This window comes from Dermatophagoides farinae, chromosome 2, assembly GCF_024713945.1.
Source record: "Dermatophagoides farinae isolate YC_2012a chromosome 2, ASM2471394v1, whole genome shotgun sequence".
NCBI lineage: Eukaryota > Metazoa > Arthropoda > Arachnida > Sarcoptiformes > Pyroglyphidae > Dermatophagoides > Dermatophagoides farinae.
This window is the reverse complement of record NC_134678.1, coordinates 6,704,556-6,732,254: the sequence shown is the minus strand read 5'-3', so window position 1 is coordinate 6,732,254 and position 27,699 is coordinate 6,704,556. Positions and strand designations below refer to the sequence as shown.

The following is a 27,699-nucleotide window of genomic DNA, read 5'->3' as shown; positions in this document are numbered from 1 at the left end:
GTAAATAATATACTTATATTATATATAAATGGCTAGGTAAACACATGACTTAGCATCATCGACAATCGACAACAAATAATAATCAAAGAAGACGGAAAACGGTAAAAAAAAATCCAGTCAAGACATCAAATTTGATCAGCAACAATAACAAGAACAAGAGATATGTGCCGATTATTTATTGTTCGAACCGGTGTGGAGAAGAAAAATCAAATAAGTAAAAGAAAAAAAAATGATGTTCGATTTATACAAACATTTATATATAACTCTTGTCGATCGATTGGTGGATGTGAAGCTTCGAGGCAAATTCCTTTGCTTTAAACAAAAAAAAAAAAATAACAACACGTCATCATCATCATCATCGACATATACTTGAATATTTCAAATGCTAAAATCCACACACACACACACACACGGACATCCCTATTTACCGTTGTCGAAAAAAAACGGACGAAAACTTTGTAAAACCAACCAGATCGTTAAATTCGATTCGAAATTTCATCATCTGTTTTTTAATATTACAAATATCGAACCGGTTTTTTGTTCCATGGGCAAACACGCATAAATTCTTAATCAATTTATGATGATGATGATTTAGAGGTAGTAAAAATTTGTACCAACTAATTCATCATCATATATAATTACACACACACACATTCGAATGTCGATATAGCCGAACCAGATTTCTTACACCCCCCCCATTCGAATTCGAACTCGTGCATATTCCTTATAATGAAAAATCAACAGAAACCCAAAGATTAACCATGGCACACCTTATTTTTTCATCTGTTTAAATCTATGTCTTTCAATATCTCATCATCATCATCATCATCATAATCATTATCATAATCATGATTGCCATCAATGTTTATAATGCTATAATCTTGGCCTCTCTCTCTCTGTGTGTGTGTGTGTGTATATAGACTTGATCGTTGACCGCTCATATAGATTTATTTATGTGTGATTTAGCCGTTAGCGGTCACTTTTTCCGTTTTTCATTTCCTTTTTTCATCATTATCGTTATCATAGTATAATCCAATTTTGTCAATTGCAACTTTGATTTAAACTAAATCTTTTTTTTTCTCGTTCCCCACAGAAACTCATACTCATGTGATTCAACGAATGAAGAAAAGGAAAAACTATTTAACATATGCAACATATAACAAAGTTGTCGAATTTTTTAGTACATAAGAAGGACGGACACTAACAACAACATTTGTTGTCCAATGATGATGATGATGATGCTATTGATCATGACAAGATCGACGACGACGAAAAAAAAAGAAAAAATTTATAAAAAAAAGGTAGACGACATTCCCAATGTCCATTAGTTCACGGTAAATATTATACATAGAAGTTCTTGTTTATTCGTTAATCGTAGTATCTTCTGTTGTAGTTGTAGTTGTAATTTTGGAAAAAAAACGATTGCAACAGGTCCGAAAATATTGTAAGGCAATAAGAAGAAAGAAGATATATCGATGGTGATCATGGACCAGGTATATGGCCTATCAAGATGATCGACGACGACGGTCGACGTGGTCTTCATCATCATCATCATCATCATAACCATGGTCGGTTATTATGTATGGTGGCAGTAGTGGTGGTATGTGTTTGTTGTATAAATACAAGACCACCACCATTATAGACTGATGATGATGATGATGATGATGAAGATTCCTTGATGAATGAAGTGATTTCAACTTAAAAGAGAGCTCATTGATTTGTATGAAGAAGAGAGGAACGAACAGGTATTTTTTTTTTATTTCTTGCCTTTGGCCGCCGAAACACAAATATTTCGACAAACACTACCTGTTGTTGCTTGATGACTTCGATTAAGAAGAAGAAGAAGAAGAAAAAGTTCAAATGAGAATGCCATGGCACTATGTGTCTGTGTATATGAATGCTTTCCCGACAATAACAACAAGTTGCGAGAACATTTTTTTTTTCATTTTAGAAGCGAATATCACATTCTCAACAACAACTACAACGAGATCTGTTCGTTTGTTCATTCGTTTTTTTTTCATTTTAACTTTAAAAAATGAATTCACTGCTGCTGTTGATGATGATGATAATGATGATGATGATGGTGGTGGTGGTGGTGGTGGATTTTTTCTTCTGATTCACATTTGTTTTGTGTTATTTTACTCTTCTTCTTGTTGCTGATGCTCTTCTTACCTTTAGATTATTATTAATGTAGCTCCACAAGAAGAAAAAGAAGAAGCAGAAAAGTTTACCTGCAAAAAAAAGATCATCATCATGATGTTTGTGTGAAATCTCCATCAAATATCGACAACATCATCATCATCATCATCGACATGTAGCATATTAATATGCATATACGACGAGATATGGCCATTGAACGTGGTGGTGATTGTTGTTGTTGTTTTTGTTGTTGTGGTGGTGGTGTGGTGATGGTTGATGATGGTTGAAAATTGAAATTGAAACGTATGATTCTTTATAAAAAATCATTTATTATTATTTTGAATAGATGATAATGGCATGAATAAATATTCTTCATCACTGATAACATCTGTCGATTGATGAGCATCCATTCGAATAATCGAATGTACTCGCCAATCACATAATATCAATGTTTTTTTTTGTCATTGTTTTTCAGTGCAATTTAAATCATTTTGTTCCTATTTTTTTCTCATTCTCTAATTGAATTCAATCGACATCAACAAGATTTATTCAAGAAAAAAATTTTTTTTTTTTTCATTCCCAAAGTTCCTTTTGTCCATGTGCAAATTTTTTGTTTTTCAATCTACACTTTAAATATCATCATCAACAACAACGAAAACTTCTAGTTCAAATCCTTATCATCATTATCAAAATCATCAAAGAATCGATTACCGAATAACAACAACAACAACAACAAAAAAATTACCGCCAAATTTAACTGTGTCTTTGTCTGTTTTTTTTGTGGTCGTGGCAAAAATTCACCACCACCGCCATCATCATATATTAATGGCCCGATTCTTATTACTCGATTAAAACTTGGCATCGAAAATAAGAGAAACAGAAAAATTATCAATCATCGATCATCATCATCACCATCAGTTCATGTTCATATCGATGATTAGGATAAAAAAAAACGCTTGATGATTGATAACCAATTAAAATTCTACATTATTAAGTCTAGATATTTTTTTTTAGCCATCCTTGTGTTTTTGTGTCTGTGTCTATGTTTGTGGCCATTTTTTTTTCTTGATTAAATAAATAAAATAGATAATAATTTGTTTGGCCATAACCATAATTTTGGCTTACTACCGTTGTTGTTTTTGTTGTTGTTAATCTAAATTCATTCAAAATGCCCGTCATTTCGGCACAGCCATTAACATCGGCCATTGGGCCACAATCAACAACAACAGCAACAACAACAACAACAACAACGGCAACATCTCCACCAATGACAACCACAGCCACCGAAATCGATCAAACATCAACATCATCAACAAATGCCGATGACCAAATGGCTCGGCCATCGACACCAAAACCGATCGAATCGTTTAAAATTGTAAATATAAAAATTTTCCAACATTTTTATTTTGAATTCAAAAACTTTTACAAACACATTTTCTTTCTTTCTCTATCAATTGTTTTTGATTGTTGTCGATTTGGATTTTTTTTTTGTTTTGAATATCTGAAATATCCATTACAGAAAAAAAAATGGTGGTGTATTCAAATTATTATTATTTTTTGGTCTAGATGTTTCTAATTTTAAAATTTCAATTCATTGTCTCATTTTTTTTGGTGGTGGTGCTTTTTTTCCATTTCGTTTTGTTTAGTCGTTTAGTTTCGTGTTCAGTCGATCATTTTTCAAATGATAATTGAAAAAAAAATTGTTGATCATTTCTTTCCATTTGATATCTATTTTTCTCTGGTTCGAGAGAAAAAAAATAGAATTTTTGATAATCTAGATTTTTTTTTTGGTTTAAATTTGAATTTTTTTTTGGCCCAATTTTTTTCGTCGTTGTTGTTGTCTTGTCAATCTTTGATTTATTGTTCGATGTATTTATTCATTATAGAAATGCATCGAATGAATGGCAAGGTAAAATCGTAAAAAAATGAAAATGAAATGAATGAGTGAGTGAGTGATTCATAATTTTTTTTTTTTTTTTTTTTTTTGATAAATACATAGTCACCAAAAAAATTTTTGATGAAAAAAATAGGCCAATCATTTGATTATTTACCTGAAATTTTTTTTTCTTGATGATGATGATGATGATGTAAAATGACGGAAATTGTGTCTGTCTGTGTGTGTGTGTGTACCCGTTGAAAATTTTCTACCATCTTTCTGTTTATTTATTTATTTACATTATTCATTTAATCAGTTAGCAAAATCTTTGAATGGATCTCTCTCTTTTCGTTGTTTTTTTTTCACATGTTGCTGCCATATGGCAAATGTGATTGAATGTAAAACTTGGAAAAAAATTATTATTATTATTATCCGATAAATTTGAATTTTCCATCCATCCATTCATTCATTCATTCAGTTTTTTTTCTCGCAATGAATCAATCAAATTTCAAAAAGAAAAAAAAATATTTATCGGTTATTTATTTATTGTTATTGTTATTGTTATTAATCATATGGACGGGATTTTTTTTTTTTTTTTTTTTTTTTTTTGCTTCTCAACACTTTGTTTGTTGTTCATTCATCGATATATATGCTTTTATTTTATTGTCATTCATAAATACAATATAATATACTATACAATAGATTGAATCGGTTTTTTTTTCTAAATAAATTGTAAATGTCATTCATTCACTGAGAAGAAAAAAAATATTGACAACCTACACCACTATTATTTACATTTGACAAATGTTTTTTTTTTTTTTTATTTACAATCTTCATTCAGGCATTTAGTGAATTTTTTTTCCATATGATGATGATAATGATAAGATGATAATATTTTTCATTGTTATTCAATATCCACATACATATGATCTATCTATCACCAGTATTGTTAACAAACCACAAACCACGCAACAGGTTGTTGTCATTTTATATTTCTTTTTTTTTTTTGATCTATCTAATGAATCACTTTCATGATGTCTATATGACTATAATATTCATGTTGTTGTTGTTGTTTTTTGCCTAAATTTGACAATTTCAAATTGCATGTCTATCTGTCAATCAATCCTATCTGTTTTTTTTCTGTATATGTAGTCTGTATAACCTACAGGTGATTCATTGGAAATTCACAAGAAGCAAAATAAAAAAAAAATTCAAATTCAAGAAATTTTGTTGTTGTCGTCGTTTTCGTTGCTTGAAATGAATTAATTATTTTTTTCCATCCTAAAATGAACATGACTATTTTTTTTCTAATTTGAAAATTTCTGATTCAAGTGACTAACAAAATAATGATAATGATTGGATTTAACTCTTTATACAGTTTTGTAATTCCAAAAAAAAAATTTCATTGATAATGACAATGTTAGGAAGTAAATGACACATGTTGTAGCGGCAAACACACACACACACACAGAATACATTCAAAAAATGGTAATAATTTATAAAAAAAACTTCAACTTTCAAACTAAAAAAAAAAAATTTAACCTTTTCTCTGTGTCTGTGTGCATGTATGTGCATATATATATGTGTAATGGTTAATAATAGTAATTTTCATTGTTGAATGTCAGAAGCCAAAAAAAAACAACTAAATAAATCTATGACATAATCATGATCAACAGCAACAACGAGTTTCCGTCCAGTACAATGACCGTTCTGTTTCGTTTTTTTTTGTCTGTGTTATTGGTGATTCATGTATCATTCATTTTAATAATGATGACATATATATTTCTCTCCCGGTAAAAAAAAATATCGATTCCGGTAATCAATTAAATGATAATCAAAATTGAAAAATGTGAATAAAAAAGCAGAAGAGATTTTAAATTTCCGTTTTTTTTCACGATTTTCATTGTTATCATCATCATCATCATCATCATCATCACCGTTAATGATGATGATTGAAAAAAAGACGAATCCTACCTACCTACTATGGCAATGATGACTATGATGATCATTGAGCAATGAGTGTCATTGTTGAGAGAAATGAAATAGAAAAAAATGAGCATCTTTTTTTTAACCAAATTGGTAAAAATTTTCATCAAATGATGTGGTCGTTTTATTCTCTTCATCACAATGATGATCATGATCGAGCCAAAACATAATTATAGCATATCGACATTGACAATACATGATGAATGAGATGATGATGACAATTTATAATTCGTATATGTAAATGGTAACATTTTGGTCAGGTTGGTTAGGTTTACCATCTTTTCATACAAAACATTTACCATATCAAATTATAATGATGATGATGATAATAGTACAGTTGGCCCCTGGTGTGTGCATATAGACATGGATTTGATATTTTTTTTAATGTAAATTTTAAATTAAATTTTTTTTTATTCGAATGTTTTTTTTCCATGAGAAACATTTGAGAGAGATGGGTGAGGGAGAGATTGGTGATTTTTTTTTCTTTGGTATTTTATCCATCAGATTTCTATTAATAGAAATCTCAAATGTTCAATTTTTTTTCGATCATTTGACAAAAAAAAATTGAACAAATTCTCCAAAAAAAAACTTGGAATTGATGATGAACAAGTGTGAATAGATTGTTTTTGTTGTTGTTGTTGTTATTGTTCGATTGGCGACAGGTAAAAGTCACAGGTGATGATGATGATGATGATGATTGAACAAATACATATTCGACGATTGATCGGTTCGTTTCAATAATGGAATTGTTCGTGTGAAATTTTTTTTTCATTTTCCATCAGTGTTGTTTTGATTTTTGTTTTGTTTTGTTTGTTTGTTTGTTGCCATTCCAAGCGATAATATATTTATAGAAAAAAAATGTAGTTGTTAGCGTGGAATGTGGGAATTTTCGTTTGTTTTTTTTCTTTCTCTCCTGTTTAAACACTGTTCCGTTCATTTGTGTGGGTCCAACAACAACAACAACAGAAATCGCCCATGGTTGATCAGATATATGGACTGTTTTTTTTTGCAGATATTAGTTTGTTGTTGTTGTTGTTTTTTGTTATTTGAAAACAACAAGTTCTCTTAAAATTTTCACATCGACATACTTTCCATTTTTTTTCATTATTATTATTCATAGTCGTCGTTTTTTTACATTTGGATTGGTGATTATTGGATTTATTTATCCAATGAGAAAGATGATAATCATCATTATTATCGTTAAATGATTAAATGATCTATAATTGATAAAATGACAATTATGACCTATACAATAATGGATTCAATAGTTTGAATGATTGAATTTTATTGATTATTGTTAGAATTTTTGTTCCGGTCGCTTGAATTTTTTGGCCAATCATCAATACCATTACAGCAATGATTGATTTATGTAAAATTCGATGACATTTTTTTTCATTGATCTTTTCTCACCATAAATCAGCTTACTCAACTTAATTAGTTGAATTTTAAGTGTGTGGGAGAGGGAAAAAAATGTAGGAAGTTCGTGGATCGATTTGTCATGAGCGATTGGAACAAAAAAAAATATCCATTTGGGATGATCATCATGATAATTTTATATCCATATAAACATCACCTACGTGCATATTGTTTGCACGTTTTTGTCCATGATTTTTTCCAAATCCATCGACATTTTAATTTATCAAACGAAAACAAAATACAGAAAAAAAACAAATAATTTTTTTCCCTGGAATAATGATAATTCCGATGTGAACGAACATATCGAAACATTATAGCACTTTCCAGTTACAACTGAAAAAAATTCCCATCTATTCCTATTACATAGGACGGGAAAATTGATAATAAATCCCGTACATATTGGATTGAAGACAAGATATGTTCATTTCCATTTAGACATTTATCATTCATTCAATGAAAATAACGACGATAGATCAACTCGAGTTCAATTCGAGTTTGTCGGAATACAACGCAACAACAACAACAAGAAAATAATTGCATTCAAAACATTCAAGCATTGAAAATAATTTTCTTGTTTTTTTTTCTCATCATTTTCGTTTTGTTTTGTTTTCATCTAACAGATTAAATCAATTAATATATCGTGTCCATGTTTAACGATGATGATTATGAAATAAAATGGAATGAATTTATTATTCATCCATTCATCGGTGGTAGTATATTGTATTTATTGATGTTTCACATATAACAAGGCAATATATACAGTTATATAACGAAAACGTGTTTTTTTTTCTATGCTCGCGCTTTCATTCGAAGCCTCTTTTTTTCAAAAATGTAAAAGTGAATAATAATCAATTTGAATGTAAATGATGATGATGATGATGATGATGGATATTAATTGGCTTGTTTCTATAAAGAAATGATGAGCTTGTTTATTTCCCCATTTGATTTTGAATCAATCAAACTGGATTGATTGAAAAAAAACATGGTTATCATCATCATCATCATCATTTAATTTTTGCAATTTATTTTATTTGCTTGTTAATTGTTTGAAAAGTTTGAAAAGTTTAACATTTCTTTTCATGCTAATCACGTACATTTATATCCCATTTTCAATTTCGATACAAACTATCTAAATCTAATCCATTCATTTATCATCATCATTTTTTTGCACTCGTAAACGTTTTATTTTTATAAAGAATTATCATTCATTACAATCAAAATTACACACAGAATACTTTTTTGTTGTTGTTGTTGTTGTTTGATTCAATTTATTATGTCATGTGTGTGTGTGTGTGTGTGCGTGTCATTTTTTTTTGTTGCTGTTGAAAAAAAAAGTTCTGATTGATAATGTGAACAATATTCTGATTATGATGACATACATAATAATAATGTTCATCTTGATAATCAGAAAACAACAACAGCAAAAAAAATAGGTTTTTTTCATGGTGATGATGATGATGATGATGGTGAAGAAAACGAAAAATTTTCAATTTTTTTTTCTCGTCAACAATCATCATTATACTAACAAAACGGCAATGTCTGAGATGAGTGAGACAACATATATGTTGACAACCAACAACAAAGATGGATCATTTTAGCACACAAGGTTCACACACAAACAAAACCAAATGTTTGACAATTTTTTTTTTTGTTATTTTTATCATCATCATCATTGTCATCATTATTTTGAACTTTCACCAACCCTTAATAACATATATATTGTTGATGAATAGGGAGGAATATAGATGAATAGAATATAGAAAGAGGTTAGTGAGATTTTTAACTGACGATAAAATGGAATAATGCAACACATACAAACACACACACACACACACAATACATTATTATTGTCATTCGTTATTATCGATTTAGATGAAGACGAAAAATGGACGATAAAAAAAGAGAGAATTTCATTTCATTTCATTTTGTTGTTTTTTTTTTGTTGAAACAAATAGTCGAATGTCAAGAAAGGGTTATTTATAGAAAATTATTAATATTTTTTTCTTTTTCACTCGAACAACCACAACCACAACAATGATAATAAATAAATAAAAAAAAAAAAACATTTTCATTTAGATCATCAGAATAAATGGAGACAAAGATAGAAATCATCTGATTGTCATCTGTTTAAAAAAAAATGAAACATATTTACTTAAACAGATTTGGAATTTTTTTTTCTTCTTTTGCCATCATCATCATCATCATCAAATGATACTTAAGATGACAAACAAACGTTAACGCCTTGTGTGTGTCTCATGTTCATCTATTCGTTTGTTCCAGTTCCAGTTCCAGTTCCAAATTATCAATCGAAAAATCGTGTCGGGTGTGTATCAATCACACACACACACACACATATGGAATGCAATTTGTTTTTCTCTGGGCGTATCCTATTTTTTGTTTTGTTTTGTTTTGTTTCTGGAACCAGCCAGTATATTGATAGAATGGAACATTTATTTAATTTATGTAAAATGTGATTGATTGAATTGAATTTTAGCCAAAAACAATGATGACCAATTGTTTGAATAAATTATTGTCCAATTGGTTATATAGCAATAAAAATCGCGACATGATGCTGATGATGATGATGATGATGATGATCAATTGGTAGTAATTGAATTGAATGAATGTGTGAATGAACATGTGAAACAAATTTTCAAGAGAAAAAAAAATTTAGTCCACAAATTAGTATAATGAATGTGAAAAAAAACAGCATGAAAATGAAAATAAAAACAACAACAACAACAACAACAACAATAATTGTTGAGAATTAGATTAAGAAAAAAAGTGACGAAAAAAAAATTCATTTGATTGTGAAATATTTTCCCACTTTCTCTCTTGTTTTCATCATCATCATTTTTTTTATACCATAGATTTGATTGTAATTAGCTCTGTGTGTTTGTGTGTGTGTGTGTGTGTGTATGTGAATCATTGTCGAATTCATTGTGAATGAATAATTATTGTTTATTGTCATTGCCTGTTATGTGGTACACAATTGTGGATCATTGTACAGAAACAAAAAAATCCGTTTCATTTTCAACATTTGAATTGATGATTGTTCTACAGTTGTTGTTGTTGTTGTTGTACACATCGATTGATGATGATGAAATAATCAGGTTTCGATTGTTATATGGAGAAGCCGAAAAAGAAGAAGAAGAATAATGACATAATCTGTAACAGTTTACAATGACGTTATGTGTGTGTGGTGGTGGTGGTGGTAAAAAACCAAATTTCTAAACGGAAAACTTTTTATTTTTTTTTCACTTTTTCTTTCAAATTTCTCTTTTCTCTGCCATCTCCTACTGTTTTTGTATTATTCATATATATTGATATAATGTGGAAAAAAAAATCTTTAAGGTTTTTGGCATACCATAACTATGGAATATAATCGACCGGCCAAATATATATATATGGGCCGGGTATATAATAAATCAATATTTGTATTGTTAGTCACACAAATTGATTATGATTGAATCATATCATCATAGACAAAATTTTTCACGTTTTTTTTTTTGTTTTGTTTTGTTTTTCATTCATTGATTGTCATTGTGAATGATGATGATGATGATCGCATGAAAATTTTGTTCAATTTAAAGTCTACTACTTACATATTTGTTTTTTCTATGGTTATTTTTTGATTCTTCGTCACAATGTTTTTTTTGTTGTTGCTGTTGATGAACAAATAATGGACTAAATGTACTTCGATGATGATGATGATGATCATCATCATTTTTTTTGTCTTTGATTCATTTCGATACGCTCATGTGTGTTTGTTTAAGTTCAATTTTTTTTTACAATTTTTTTTTCTTATACTTGTTGATGATCACGATTCAAATGAATTCGTTCAGGTCGACTACTGTGTGTTTGTGTCTGTTTCTTGTTGATGATTCGATTTTGATTTCAATGTCGTGAATTTTTTTTTTATTATAAATGTCTGGACTTTTTTGTACATTATAATAACTCATGTTGATGATCGAAACAAAACACATACAAAATTCATTGAATAATCAATTGATCAATTGATTTTAATTTTCTCAATTCTTTTCTCGTCGTAAAAAAAGGGTGATCCTGTTTGGTTTGACGATGGCAGCAATGAAACATTGATGCCCGGAATCGTGCAAGAATGTTCAGATTCAAATCAAATAATTATCGTACACAGTACGATTCCAGGTGATCAGGTAATATTTTTTTTAATTTTTTATATTCTCATATATTGATGATGATGATCAAATTCAATTTAATTGTTTTTCAAACAATTCAAAAATTGATGATCAATGATTTCTTTTTTTCTAGACTCAAGAATATAATATACAAAATCAACCGCAAAACATACGAAAACGAAATGATTTTCTACCGAATATTAATAATCAAAATAATGGCGAAGATGGTATTGATGATATGATTAATTTAAAGTAAGTCGATTGCTGCATATTTGATTTTAATTCAATCTTCGTATTGGTGGTCCGACCAACGGATAATTTCATATTCACATTTCAATCATATTTTTAAATCTCTGAATCTTAGATAAAGATTTTTTAAAACAAAATAACAAACAAAAGTTACAAATCTCTCTCTGTAATAATCCATTATGGTTATTCAATGCAATACCGATCCATTCCCCATATAGTATAATGGTCATAATACGAAGGATTTATTTAAATTGAAATACTACTAAATGTGAAACTTCGAAAAAAAAAACAACAACAAGCAACAACATAATCTTTTGAATATAATGAATGTGAAAGAATGTTGAAAACAGAAAAAAATGAATAATTTATCCACACCCGTTCAATGGATAATAATGATGGAAAATTTTTCATTTTCCGTTTTTTTTTATTTCGTTTGTAATCAATAAACATACAGCAAAGCTGACCCGACTGAATGATTTTGATTTTTTTTATACATACAGTAAAATATTACATGGCTAGTTTAGACAAAAAAAACCTAATAATCAAATCAACCAAAGGAAACAGAGAAAAAAAATTGATGGATAACAAGAAGAAGAAGAAAAAAAATATGAAAAGAGGTAGTACAACAATCTTCGATGATCATTCGTACCATTATATTATATTTAGCCAAAATAACAAATGTATATATATTTTGTGAAGTAGATTATTTTTTTTTTATTGAATCAAATTTTGATTTATCCATCATACACACACACACATCGATAGATAGATCAATAATAAATGGTGATTATCGTTGTCCCTCTCTCTCTCTCTCTCTTTCTTTAATATTTCGAATTCACCAATTCCATCTCTGTATATATATATTCAATAAAGTCTATATCTAATTTGTTGTTACTGTTGTTGTTATTGATGATTATAGGTAATCGGTAGAAAATAAAATAGAAAAAAAACTGCCGATTAACAACAAGAAAAGAAAGAAATTTGAATTCAAAATGTATACGTTAGTGAATAAATTGGTTAGATGCCGGAAGATTCGATATGATTAACCTTGTTCCGATTCTATTTTTAGACACATTTTTTTTCTCCTTTGAATTTATAGGCTGAAGTGAAATTTTTCAAAAAAAAATCCAATAATTGTGATCAATTTTTTTTTCTGTTTTTTTTCCACCAGTGATTTACATGAATCGGCTTTGTTTTGGAATCTGAAAAAACGTTATGAACGAAACAAAATTTATGTGAGTTTTTTTTTTTTGTTTTTTTTTCATTGATTTTTTTTTGTTTACTAATTTTTTTTCTATTTTGCTGGACACAACAGACATTTATTGGAGATATTCTAGTATCATTGAATCCATACAAAATGTTTGAAATTTATGGTCTAAATATTGTGAAAAAATATCAAAATCATAATCAACTTTATTATCAACATCGTTTATCACAACCACCGTAAGTGCCATTATCCATTTTTTTTTCATTCATTGATTAACGTTATTGTCATCTACTTTTTTCCATTATACAGGCATTTATTTAAAATTGGTGATTTAGCCTATCAAAAGCTGTTGAAAGATAATCAAAGCCAAAGCATATTAATCTGGTTTGTTACATTTGTTTAGAAAAAAAGGGGTTAATTTATTTTTTCTAACCTGTTTGTTTGTTTGTTCCATTCATTGTTGAAATGTTGTAGTGGTGAAAGCGGTTCAGGTAAAACGGAAAACACTAAACTATTGTTACAATATCTTGCTGCCATCAATAAATCACCATCAAACATAATAACCGAACAGATTTTAGAATCCATACCATTATTGGAAACATTTGGTAATGCAAAAACTAGCCGTAATAATAATGCAAGTCGTTACTGTAAATACATTGAAATCTATTTTAACACGTAAGTCAATTATATAATTAGATAATAATTACAATCAATCAGAATCCATTGATAATATCTCTTTTTTTCGTTATAAAGTAATGGCATTATAAGAGGCGCCCGTACAATCGAATTTTTGCATGAGAAATCACGAATCGTTTCACATAATCAAGATGAACGTAATTTTCATATTTTCTATGAATTATTGGCCGGTCTAAGCGATATGGAGAAAGAAAAATATGGTCTTCAAGCAGCGGAAAAATATTTTTACCTCAATCAAGGCAATTGTATTGAAATAGATGGCAAAGATGATGCCGAAGATTTTCGTTTTTTGATCGGTGCTATGCAAGTTTTAGGTTTTACCAATGAAGAACAGGATATAATTTTTCGAATATTAGCATCGATTCTTCATTTAGGCAACGTTTATTTTCATCGTAAACAATTTCGTCATGGGCAAGAAGGCGTAGAGATTGGTAGTGATGCTGAGATTCAATGGGTGTCACATTTGCTTCATATTCCCATCGAAGATATATTTAAAATATTGACCGTAAAAGCCACCGAAACACGAACCGAACTTATTCTCACACCATTAAATATTGATCAAGCATTAGACATTCGTGATGCCATATCGAAACTACTTTATATGAGCCTATTCACATGGCTTGTTCATCGTATCAATCATATTGTCTATAAAAGTGACCTATCTTCACGGCGACCTAAAATAGCTGTACTAGATATGTTTGGTTTTGAGAATCTAAAAGAGAATAGCTTCGAACAATTGTGCATTAATTATGCCAATGAAATGATGTTCAATCATTATATTAAATGTATATTCAAATTAGAACATGCTGAATATATGAAGGAAAAAGTGGAATGGAAAAATATTGAATATCCAGATAATCAACTGATTATTAATCTAATATCGAAAAAACCGATTGGAATATTGCCATTATTAGAAGATGAAAGTAATTTCCCAAAAGCTAGTGATAATTCATTTCTTGAAAAATGTCATTATAATCATGCATTGAATGAAATCTATAGCCGTGCACGAATGAATGCATTAGAATTTGGAATCAAACATTTTGAAGGACAAGTTTGGTATAATATTGAAGGTTTTCTTGAAAAGAATCGAAATATTTTGAAAGTGGACATTGTTGATGCTCTTCAATCGACCAAGATGCCAATTATGAACAAGATTTTTTACTATGCTCGTGAATTAACGGATAATGGCCGTCAATCGCAAAGAATCGATAATCGATTTATAACGATGAAACCTCGTGCACCAACTGTTTCGGCACGTTTTCAGGAATCATTGATCAATCTATTTGAAATTGTTTCACAAACAAATCCTTGGTTTATACGTTGTATTCGACCAAATAATGATCGTGAACCAATGAAATTTGATGATAAAATTGTTTTTGCTCAACTACGACAATCAGCATTATTAGAAACGATCAATGTTCGCAAAGATGGCTATTCAGTACGAATGAAATACGCACAATTCGTATCACGTTATCATAGTTTTATCAATACTAGTCAATTACCACGTGGTACACCATCAAAAGAGATTACACGATTAATCATGGAAAAGTATATACCCGGGAGCCAAGGTTATCGATTAGGATTTTCGAAAATATTTTTGAAAGAATCAACTGAAACAATATTGGAAAAAGAACGACATAGAATAATGATCAGAGCTGTTTCGAAAATTCAAGCATATGTTCGTGGTTATCTAGCTAGACATCGTTATAATAGTATGAAACGTGGTGCAGTCAGCATTCAACGTGCCTATCGCGGATATCGTCAACGTCGTAATTATCAAACACTGAAACGTGGTATTGTTCGTTTGCAAGCAACGTTTCGTGCCCGACAACAACAAAAAGAATATGAACAATTTCGTACATTGAAACATAAACATGAAATGGAACGAATGATAATGGAAAATAATAAAGCTTCTACTACTAAACATAATTTGTCATCAAATGTTGGAAAACAATCAAATGGTCTTGTCGATTCAACCAATAATAGTGGTTCATTAAATCATTTAAATTTTGATCCAGAATTAGAGGATTTATTGGATAATCTTGAACAATGGAAATGTGTTCATCAATATGGTGATATTATTAAACAAGTAAAAGCGGTCATACCATCGAAACAACCGAATAAAATTCCACGTGATATTGATCATCATTCATTTGCCAAATTTACAAACATTTATTTTCGTTCACAACAATGGTCAGCTAAACAGGAGCCAATTAAAACGCCATTTTTACAGAAAAATTCTGACGAAGATTTCCATGAATCACTTTCATTATTTAGTTTAATTTTAAGATTTCAATATGATCAAGAATTATCTGGAAAAAAAGAGAAACTTTTTGCCGATTATATTGTACAGAAAGGTCTGGCCAATTTAAATCTACGCGATGAAATTCTTTGCCAACTATGTAATCAAACATGGCAAAATGATAATGCCGATGCATGTGATCGTGCATGGACATTGATGATACATTGTCTTAGTTCATTTTCACCAAGTGCATTGCTTTATAAATATTTATTGAAATATGTATCGGATCATGCACCGAATTTGATTCGTCCAATCTTGCAACGATTATTGCTTATAAATGATCATCATGAACAATATAATTGTAGAGCTTATCCACCATCGCTTTTGGAATGGAAAGCAATGTCAAAAAATTGTGGTACATCTATCGAATTGAATATGGCCAATGGGGATCAAAAACTTTGCCAAATAGATTCATGGAGTACAGCAGAACAAGTTACAACCGAATTATTAAAATCTGTTGGATTTCAAAATAATCACAATGGATGGAGTATTGATTTTGAAGATAATTATGGTGATATCTATTCATTGAATGGTGATGATTATGTTTTGGATATGGTGTCACAGATGGAATTATGTCCACGTTTTCCAGCATCGATAAATTATTTTATTGGCTGTAGTGGTCAAACCCGAATGAATGGCATTCGAAATACAATCAATCCAGCTCATAATCCCGATCTAATAAACAAATTTAATGTACGAGAAATTCTTGAACAGAATCACGAAAATAAATTGCCAAATAAACGAGATGTGCCTCATCAGCAGCATATGTTCTTGAAATCAAATGTTCAACGTCAATTGAATCAAAAAATGCTTCGTTCCATGTCTGGAGAAACGTTGGTTCGTACCGATAATGATGATGGTACTGGTTTTGGTTTGGCTGTCCATAGTAAACTGAACGAACGTTATCTAAAAAATGCTTGTTCATTTGCAGCATTCACACATTTGATTGAAGAAGAACCATCGATAGAACAATCGGATCAAGAATTAAAATTATCGGAAAAAAGTCGTCTAAATCAACGATACATATCGAATCCTAATCAAAAATCATCGGATTCACAATCGAATCAGAAAAAATCAAAAGAACTCCGAAATAATCGTAAAAATCTATACACAAGAAAAGGTGATAAACAATCAGATAAATTGCTCAAACATCGTTCGATTTCTATGCAAGAATTGGGTTTAGCTGCAAATTCGAATCTAAATATACGATACTTTTCACGAGATAAATTACATAAAACAGCTTCACTTACTGGCGGTAGTGATAATGAAGATTCTGATTCATTCCACAATCAACCTGTACATCATTCATTGATGAATTTTACTGCAAGAGATAATAATTCCTCACCATCCTCAGAAAATGGTAAATCTTCTCGTAAAAATCTTCAACGACAATCACAAACAACCAAAGATGGAATAGAAATAAATCGATCAGGTCCTTTACCAGCACATCGTGGTAAATCTCCTCATGTTATTCGACCAGATTCTTCCACAACATCATCATCATTTGAATCAGATTCATCATCTTGTTTGAATGATACTGAATCACAAAGTTGTTCGGATAATAATAAAGAGAATCATAAACGTTATAAAAAGTATTCACAAAAGCAATCGGGTCTTTCGAAAAGTCAACAATTTTTATCAAATTCAAATCGTTATAAAGAATCAGCTGATTATAATAATCTTTCAATCAAAGGCATATCGGCAATGTCCGATACATCTGAAGCACCATCATTAGCATCACATATACGTCATATGGGAATACCATCACATACTTCAGAATTAGATCAATATCTTGATGATCTTTTCAATCCAGTATTGGATGCACAATTAGATGATGCAATGAGTGATGCACGATCATTAGCACAATCAATTAAAGGTGGTGCCAATGAAATTGAGGTGAGTCATGATTTCAAAAACTAAAAACACAAATTAATTATTTTTTTTCATTTAAATTACTATAGCAACATCAAAATTCATCACGAATGAGTTTAACACCGCTTGATCATTCACAAGCTAATACGATTGTTGGTAGTACAAACAACCTGTCTAATAGTCAACTACAATTAAATTTGGCATCATTAAATGGACAAATTGTTGATCCTAACATACTACAACAACAGGTTATCCAACAGCAAATGTATCAAATGCAGCAACGAGCCTTTCTGGCATCATCATTACAACAGAATCTAGAGATTCAAAAACAATTATTACAACAGAATCAACAGTTACAACATTTACTAGCACAAACGGTTAGTTCACCACCGACACCGGCTATCAATGGACAGGATTCGTTGATGCCACGTAGTACAAGTATGTCTTCATTAGCATATCCATTGGCATCATTATCGCCGATATTTCCTATACAAGCTCAATCTACAACAGATTTATCCAATGTATCAAATATGATGCGACATGATCGAGCGAAATCGGTTGCAACGGAAAAACCATCAGCCAATGTCAAATCATCAATTAACAATGACATGAATAAACAAACAAATAGTACAAGTATAAAGATTCTTCCAATACCACCACCACCGCCGCCGCCACCACCTCCACCACTTTCACCCGGTACGGATGTGTTTGGACGTGCCAAAACTGTTCGTATTGGTAAATGGCGATGGCCACCACCATCCGAAGAAAATCAACAATCGGGTTCAAATTTTATCGAATTTAAACGTAAAAAACAAATTGAAAAACAATGTAATAATGGCAGTAACGGTAATAAAAATGAACGAAGTGGTAGTGAATCTACTGATATTCAATCAATCCGTTCGAATACGGCTGAACCAGAACATTCAAATAGTAATAATGGCTCACAGAATAATATAAACAAAGCAATAGTCAATAATAATAAAAATCTTATTGCGGGTAAATCTTCCAGTCAAAACAACAACAACAACAGCAGTAATAATTTAAATGAAAATAAACTAAACACCAAAGTAACATCAGAACAACATTACGGTCATAAAGAATTGGTTACAAGAAAATATAGTGATAATAATCAACAACAACAAGTGCCTGGTAGTATTGGTAAACTACGTATCAGTGTAGAAATGCGTGCCAAACTTGAACAATTGACCATTGATCAAAGTGTACGAAGTTCACGAAAAGATGGCAAAAAAGGTGTAATACAAAGTCAAAGTATGGATGATCTAGCCAATATGAATTCAGTGAAAAAATTGAGTGAACAACGTAAAGCATTACTTGAACGACAATTAATGGGTTCATTACGGAATGGTCCACAGCCATCATTTATGGAGACTACTAGCACACCGAATATTAAACAATCTGTTGATAATATTGTTGGTATGCATGCCGTAGTAGATCCACATACACATCAGCCATCAACACCATCGTCACAACATTTGCAACAAGCACCAGATAATGTTAGTTTAGTCAGCTCGAATTATGAACCATCAAATGTGAAAAAATTCATTAAAAATCATCAAAATCCTCATCAATCTCAACATCAATTGCTTCGTAAAAGTGGTAGTCGAGAATTTCGTGAACGACGAGAAGAATTAGGTCCATTTAATCGATTTTCGGCCGGTTCACAACAATCATCGAATCCATCATCATCTGTTGATAGGCCAATGTTTACTCCTGATCGTTATTTCAAAGATGATTTTCATAGTGGTGAAGATGGTGTAGGTGGCCGTCATTCATCCACATCGACTGATCGTCATTCCTATAGCCATCATCAACATCATCTGTCACCAAAACGAAATTCATCAATGCCACCACCACCACCACCATCATCATCGGATACACCATCCTTTGGTGATCATCTTGCCAATGGCCATCATCATAGTTCAGCAAGTTCATTGATTTCATCTGGTAAAAAACATCGAATACCGGGAGGATTTTCATACACTGCAATGGATACACCAGATGGTGATGTTGGTCAATCACCGATGAAATCTTTGGAAAAAAATAATAATTTCGACTCATCTACACTTTCACGTGATGATCATCATGAAAAACAAATCAAAACAAAATTATATCTTAAAAATGAAATCAATTTTTATGCCTACTCGAAATGCAAATTCCGTTTAAAGATGCGTAAAGAAATGTTTACACCAAGTGAAACGATTGAAAATCCAATCTTATTGGATCTGATATTCTGGCAAATAGTGCAAGATGTCTATCTACCAAATTGTATACGATTGAATGATGAAGAAAGTCAACAATTGCAAAAATTACTGAAATCCGAAGGCATCCATAGCTATAATCCAAATGTATACAGTGCTAAACCACAATTCAAACGTATCGTCATTGAAAGGACAAAAGAATTTCCCGGCTATTTTTGTCGATTATATTCAGTGAATGGTGGGAAAACATTGCCACAAGTTGATTATCTGGGCGTCACACATGCTGCTGTTTATTTATTTAAAAGAGAAAAAAATTCCAATTCCAAACATGATTATCTTTCAGTTGTAGAAAAATTCAGGTATTTAAATTATTTATTTGAATTTAGTTGAATTTTGATTTTTTTCTCTCTTTCTTTAGCTATGAAGATATTCAAGAAATTCTAATACCAAACAATTGTACTTTACAAATATTTTTAAACAATACCGATCAATGGATTACGTTGTATTCAAACAAGGTATGTGTGAATGTTCATTTTTTATGTAATTTGTTTGATTATTTTTTTCTTTTGTAATTTTCACACACACACACACACAGGCCATACAAATTCGTAATTTATTGGAAAAATTCATCCATGAATATCAACAAACAAATGTTGAATTTGTACGTGCCATAAAAGATTGCCATAATCAAGAACCATCTATGCTTTCATTTAAAAAGGATACGATTATACGTGTGGTTCGTAATAAACATCTTCAACTTGCTAAAGGTATGTTTTCATTTTTTCTTTGTCTTATTCAAAAGATGGTCTCAAACTCACACACACACACACACAACCAAACCATAATCATTTAGTATATACTCACATGTGCAATGATTACCTATCTTTTTTTTATTTCATTTTGTTTTGACAAAAATGGTTATTATAATTTTGACGAAAAGAAAATATGGTTTCAATTCAGGAAGTTGTATATATGTGTTGTGTGTGTGTGTGAAAAATGTATGCATTCATGTGTGATTATTATGGAACAAGCAAGACAAAAAAAAATTTTTATAATTTTTTTTTTTTTTTTTTGAATATTCAAATGGTTTGTGAACGCGTGTACACACACACACACCTACGCGCGCGGTTATACACACACACACACACACACATTGACACATCATTAGCTATGGGCATATGTTGTCATCTTGAACGAAAAAAAATGCTTGGCCATTTCTTTTTTTTTCGTTTGAAAATGTGTCATTTTTTTTCATCGCTGTAATTTCGTTTCATTTTAATTCTAAACACAAAACAAAAGTTTCAAATTTTTTTTAATGATCTCTGATCGAATTGAATTGTTTTTCTTTTGCTCTGTTCACCACAAAGAGAATCTGGATTGAATCCAGCCACTTCTTTAATATATATCATTGATGATCATTATTAAATCCATGAAAATCCTCTTGTGTTTTATTGCCAATTCTTTTTTTTGTTCTTTCTTTCTTTCTCTCTCATTTCATCATTTTTATGATTCATCACACATTCATAATGAAATTGGCCATTTCATTTCATTAGTCACAACACGCAAACACACATACACAAATGAATAGTTGAAATATAGTAGTAGCTGGTTTGTCGATTTGGTTGTGGTTGTGGTTTTTTTTTCTCTGTCAACAATAGAATTATTAGTTTGTCTCAATTGACAAATGGAAAAAACAACGAGAATTTCGTCCACTAATTTGATGGTGGTACAATGCTAAAAAAAAATTGTTAACTGGTGGTTATTGCATTTTTTTTTCTTTATTCGTCTCTGATACAAAAAAGCAAAAAAATCCTGGTCCAAATGAGATATAGTCATAGTCAATAATTAATGGTGAAAAGAGAATAGAAATTGGACACATAGTTTCTTAACAATGCACTATTTATTCAACCATCCATGAAAATTGGTGATTATTGTTATTATTTGTCGAAAAAATGTTTGATTGGTTTAAAATATTTAGCAACTTAATAGTTGTCACTCTGTTATATCCACTATAGTAGTTGTGTACATTACATTGGAGTTTTTGTTTTCTTTTTACTTCTAAGCTTCTGGCTTCAAAAAAAAAAAAAAATTTTTATTTTATTTTTCTGGTCATTGTTTTTCAATTCCATAATGGAACTATAGCCATAATATACTATGGCCATTTTTCATTAGATCCATCGTTTGTCTCTTTCGTCTTTTGCGTTTTTCTCTTTCTCTCTCTTTTTTTCCTTTGGTTGCACTGTTCTGTTGACAAATTTGTGTGTTTCCCTTCTTTTGTTGAATACGTTATTTTTTTTTCTTGTACATTAACATTAGAATAGTGTAGCGATACACGTCGTTCATCATCATCATCATATCGTATTTTTTTTTCAATGATAATCATCATTATTGAATTGGTCTCACCATCATCAGCATCAGCATCATCACAATTGTCATTTTGTTCGTAATTTGAAAAAAATTCATTTTTTCATTATTGAAAAATTTCATTTGATGTTAATCTGTGTGTATGTGTATGTGTGTGTGTGTGTATCGGACAATCTATCATTTAATATTCAATACAATCTACTGACATTCGTGTGTTTATTGGTTTGTGGACATCATCATCATCATTATCATCATGTCATTTAAATGAATATGTATGTATTCCCTATCATCACTATCATCATCATCGTTATAGATAGTAAATTATCTTTTTTTTCAACTGTGTGTTTGACCACACACTTGTTGCATATTGCATTTTTTTTCCTATCATATGAAGATGATGATGAAAATTAAAAAAAAAGTTTCGTGCACGTTTTTCCATATTGTTGTTGTTGTTGTTGTTGAATGTTTATTTTCTTGTTTCATTTCAATTTATTTTTTTCTTTTACTGATGATTTTTTTTATTTCGTCGTCGTCTTTGTCGTCATTTTTCAAATGACATATTTGCAAGTTTTTTTTCTCAAAAAAATAATAATAATCTATCGTTTCCTTTCAGTGATCAACAAAGATTTTAATCAAAAAAAAAAAATATCATTTCACCATCATCATTTACCTTTTTTTCCGCTGCTGATGATGATAATAATATCCATCGTTTGTAGCTTGTTGGTTTGAATTTTTTTTTTTTGGTGTTTAATATGTGCATACTTTGGTGAATGGTGGTGGTAGTAGTTTGTATGTTTGTTTCCTTGATTGAAACATAATGAGAAAAATTTGTCGTTGTTGTTGGTTCTTAATTTTTTTTCCCAAATAAGAAGCACATTTTGTCATCATCATCAATTTTTATTTTCAGTTTTGGTGTAATAATCCCATCATGAAGTGATGAACTGTTTGTGTGTGTGTATATATTGGTAGCCCAGGAGATTGGAGTAATTGGCCTGAATTTTTGTTGTAATAAATTTTAGATTTTGGTGGTGTGTGTGTGTGTGTGTGTGAGTGTGATAATTGATTTTAAATTTTTTTTTGTTTCCGGTTTTGTTACGAAAATCATGTTTTTTATTAATTTGTGTCATCAATTTCAGGTTGGGCATTCGGTGTATTAGAATTTGGTGAAAGTGGATTATTTCAATTATCAAATGTCATACCATTAACACAGCAACAAATTCAAACATATCAACTTAGCCGTAATCATCATCAACAACAATATCATCAAATGGTATGTGTGTCTATTTTTGTTAATTATTTTCATTCAATTCATCTTCTTTCCATTTGAATTTTTGTTCATTGTTCCAGGATGAAGATTCATTACGTAATAATGTTAATAATCGATTATCCTCATTGGATTCGACAACGGTTAATGGCCATCATTTAAATGGTCATCATCATTATAATGGTAGTAAAGAAGATGGTCATTCATCAATGAATACGACATCAACAACGAATGGTAGCCATAATAATAATAATCATCATCATAATGAACTCAATAGTTTATGGATCGAAAGTAGAGCGGTCAGTATTTTTTTTTTTTTTTTGCAATTACATATAATCAAGCTCACTTTCGTGTGACAATCTAAAATTTTCATTCACACCAATTTTTTTTCTTATTTATTCATGGAAAAAAAATGTCACAATTGTTTTATTTATAGGATCAATTTGCCGATGAAAATGGTGGAACAATCAAAAATGGTGATTCAACACCCAATACAGGCACCATGTCATTGAATGGTGATACAAATGGAAATTTTTCATTACTACAATTTGCATTGTTTAATTTTCGTGAAAGTCTTAATAAGTAAGTAAATCATTTGAAAATGATTGCCGAATTTTTTTTTATCATCAATTATTTTTTTTCACTTTGATATATAGATATGATTTACGTGGTCATCTCAAAGATAATAACAATTCAATTCGTGGTTCAATAAAATTGATTGAAAATTTAAAATCAAAACGTAGTTCAAAAATTAAAAGTAAAAATAATACCGATTCTACAAATGATTGGACGTGGAGTGAATTTGCCAATCTGGTTAAATATTCAAAGGTAAATATGTCTAGAATCCATTTCAATAATAACCATATATAATTTTGTTTTCAACAATGTTTTTTTTCCATCTTGTTCATCATTCATGATATAATTATTATAATTATCAGACATCGATTCAATCCTCATTATTAATGTTACCACCGGAGTTAAACAAAGTTTCCGTCGAATGTTTTTCAGGTAAATATTGTATTTTTCTTTTCTCATATATTACTATTACTATAGTATATTGTGTTTAGCAACCTATTTATGCAATGAAATGTGTGATTATTACCCTAGTTGTAAAATTGTATGTCTAATGATGTGCCTGTGTGTATAATTAAAGCAGTAAAAAAAAAATTCTCAATGAGAAAAATGAATGAATAATGCCAATATTAATCATTAAATAGAACATTTGACAAGGGTTTCCCTTATGTATTGTATATTTTTACATTCATCATACAAGTTCCTTTTTTTTTCTCCTTGATGTTCATTCATTTGTGTGATTTTTTTTTCTGTTGTTTTGTTTGTTTCGCAATGTTGATCATTATTGTCATTCATTCATTCATTCATTTCATTTATTCATTTAATTTTTTTTAAAATATTTTTTTTTGTTTTGTTTCATATCTATTATAGCAATCATGCGTTATATGGGAGATTTACCAATGCTTAAAAATCAGAATGAAGTTGATTGTGTTTATACAATCCTATTGGTAAGTTGGTTGTCTGTGGTGTTACCTTTGTATATATAGGTCACCGGTTATTATATATATTTTTTTAAAGTTCTGGTAATTACATCTTTTTCTAATTTATATTATTTCTATTTCGTCAAAAAATAAAAAAAAATCTACAGAACTGTCATCGCTATCCACAGATTCGTGATGAAGTTTATTGTCAACTAATGAAGCAGACAACGAGTAATAAAAGTCCAAAACTGTAAGTAGTAAAAAAAAAATTTTGCTAATCAATTGATGAGTCATTTACATTACGGACTTTATTTTTTTTATCTAATTAACAGTGATAGCTGTCAACGAGGATGGAGATTATTTTCAATCATAACCGCATATTTTGATTGCTCTGAAACATTACGACCATATCTATTTAAATACCTCGAAACGGCCGCTTATGATAAACGTCGTGCATTCCATGTTACGGCAAATATAACATTAAAAAATCTAAAGAAAACATTTAAATTTGGTGGCCGAAAAAATGTTCCCAGTATTGAAGAGATTGCAGCCATATCAGCTGGCCGTACATCTAAACGACAAATGTATCGACTTCCTGGTGGTACTGAACGTATTTTAAGTACATCTTGTACGACAGTCGTGAATGATATAATTGAAGAAATTTGTCTCATGCTCAATGTTACTAATTCATTAGAAATGGAAGAATTTTCACTTTATTGTATCATCGAAGGAGGTTTGTATTCAACAATTTAATATGTTTTCTTCGTTTTTTTTTTTGACTGTAATGATAATATAATGGCATTTTTTTCCCTTTCAGATCCATTCACAATGCCATTGAATAAAGATGAATATATATTGGATGTGACAACTGAACTATTGAAAAATGGTCAATTATTTTATCTAATATTTTGTCGTTCTGTATGGTATTACCCATTAAGACTTGATAGTCATCTTTACATTGAAGTTGTATTCAATCAAGTGGCACCCGATTATCTTGAAGGTCTACTCATACAGATACATGGAGAAAAATTATCCGATGATATTATGCAACAAATTGCTCGTATCGCATCATTATTACATCGAGCTGCTGAATTAGAACAAATGCCAACAAAAGATGAGATAAAATATCTACTACCTAAACCTGTTCTAGCGTTACGGGCAATAAAACCAATGCAATGGGTAGAAATGGTTCAAAATCATTGGAATGATATGTCAGCATTGTCACCAATAGAAGCGAAAGCACAATGTTTGGACATTTTACAGAAATGGCCATTATTTGGATCTTGTTTTTTTGCAGTCAAAGTAAATATCTTGTTTTTTTCTCATTGAACAACAACATTTATTTTTTGTTTCTCTCAATGAAAATTTCCAGCGAATTCAAAACGATTTTCACACTCATTTGGACCATATATTGGCTCTGAATAAAGATGGTGTCCATTTTCTTGATATGGCAACACATGTAAGTGATTATTAGTCGGTGAAATTATTCATTTCAATTTCTAACTGTCAATCTTTGTTTTTTTTTCTCAAATTGTTCACGTTGTTCAGGAAAAAGTTTGGCGTCATCCATTCTCTGAAGTGATTTCCACACGAAAAGTTCGTTCCGAAGATGGAACACTATATTTGGACATGAAATGTGGTAATCTAATGGTACAAAAAATTACACGAATCCAAACCGATCAGGTACACGAAAAATATCCATTATATAATAATGAACAATATTCACTGATTATATATTGACCATTTTTCCAAAAAAAAAAAAAAAAATCAATAGGCTCATGAAATATCTCGTTTAATAAGCCAATATATTGAAATCGAACAACATTTCAAAAGCGGAAGAAGTTCATCACAACAAATAAATGGAAATCAAGAGGATAAATCATTGAGCGATCAATCAACTTGATTTTTTCCTATACACAATGAACACACCTAATATATTAGACAAGTGCCATACGTTGTTCGATTGACATCATCATCATTATCATCTTTTAGCCTCCAATCTTTATAATTTATCGATGTTCGATAGATCGAATAATAATAATCAGAAAAAATTGATGATTGTAGCGATTGGGCCAAGGCGATTTTGACTATTTTGTATCCTCTCTTCATTCACTATGGTCATACCCAATATTTTCAACCTCCACACACACACACACACACATTTAATCATTAATTTTTTTTACCACTATAATACCATGTATTTTATCCCATTATTTTTTCGAAGGTTTTTTTTCAAGTTTTTTTCTACTCCTGTCCGTATTGTGATTGACAGAAAGACACAGACAGAAAGGCAATTTGCCTGATCATTTATTGTACATTTTTTTTTGTTTGTTGATTATTATTATGATTTTCATTATTTTATTTTTTATGATATATTCACATTCATTGAAGTTCAAAGTAAAAAAAATACAAAGATTTTTTTTTTGTTAAATTGAACAATTTCAATCGTTTTTTTTGTT

At 30.1% G+C, this 27,699-nt stretch overlaps 1 protein-coding gene across 1 annotated transcript; it reads left to right on the top strand.

Annotated features, from left to right (window-relative positions):
• The first annotated feature begins 2,093 nt into the window (after positions 1-2,093).
• Positions 2,094-27,676, top strand: Myo10A (unconventional myosin 10A). The gene is made up of 23 exons (XM_047063005.2): positions 2,094-3,514; positions 11,476-11,592; positions 11,708-11,826; positions 12,995-13,058; positions 13,139-13,266; positions 13,340-13,414; positions 13,505-13,705; positions 13,784-17,924; positions 17,990-20,478; positions 20,538-20,634; positions 20,715-20,886; positions 23,620-23,753; positions 23,831-24,046; positions 24,184-24,329; positions 24,404-24,575; positions 24,686-24,755; positions 25,191-25,267; positions 25,408-25,490; positions 25,573-25,973; positions 26,058-26,542; positions 26,613-26,699; positions 26,789-26,923; positions 27,015-27,676. The coding sequence occupies exons 1-23, from the start codon at positions 3,308-3,310 to the stop codon at positions 27,141-27,143; spliced, it is 9,945 nt and encodes a 3,314-aa protein (XP_046918961.2). The 5' UTR covers positions 2,094-3,307; the 3' UTR covers positions 27,144-27,676.
• The last annotated feature ends 23 nt before the right edge of the window (positions 27,677-27,699 follow it).

Bases quoted from the DNA above. Each gene is read 5' to 3' on its own strand.
- Myo10A (XM_047063005.2), top strand. From the start codon at position 3,308: ATGCCCGTCATTTCGGCACAGCCATTAACATCGGCCATTGGGCCACAA. The intron at 13,059-13,138 runs GTGAGTTTTTTT...TGGACACAACAG, and splicing joins ATGAACGAAACAAAATTTAT to ACATTTATTGGAGATATTCT. The intron at 26,543-26,612 runs GTAAATATCTTG...GAAAATTTCCAG, and splicing joins CTTGTTTTTTTGCAGTCAAA to CGAATTCAAAACGATTTTCA.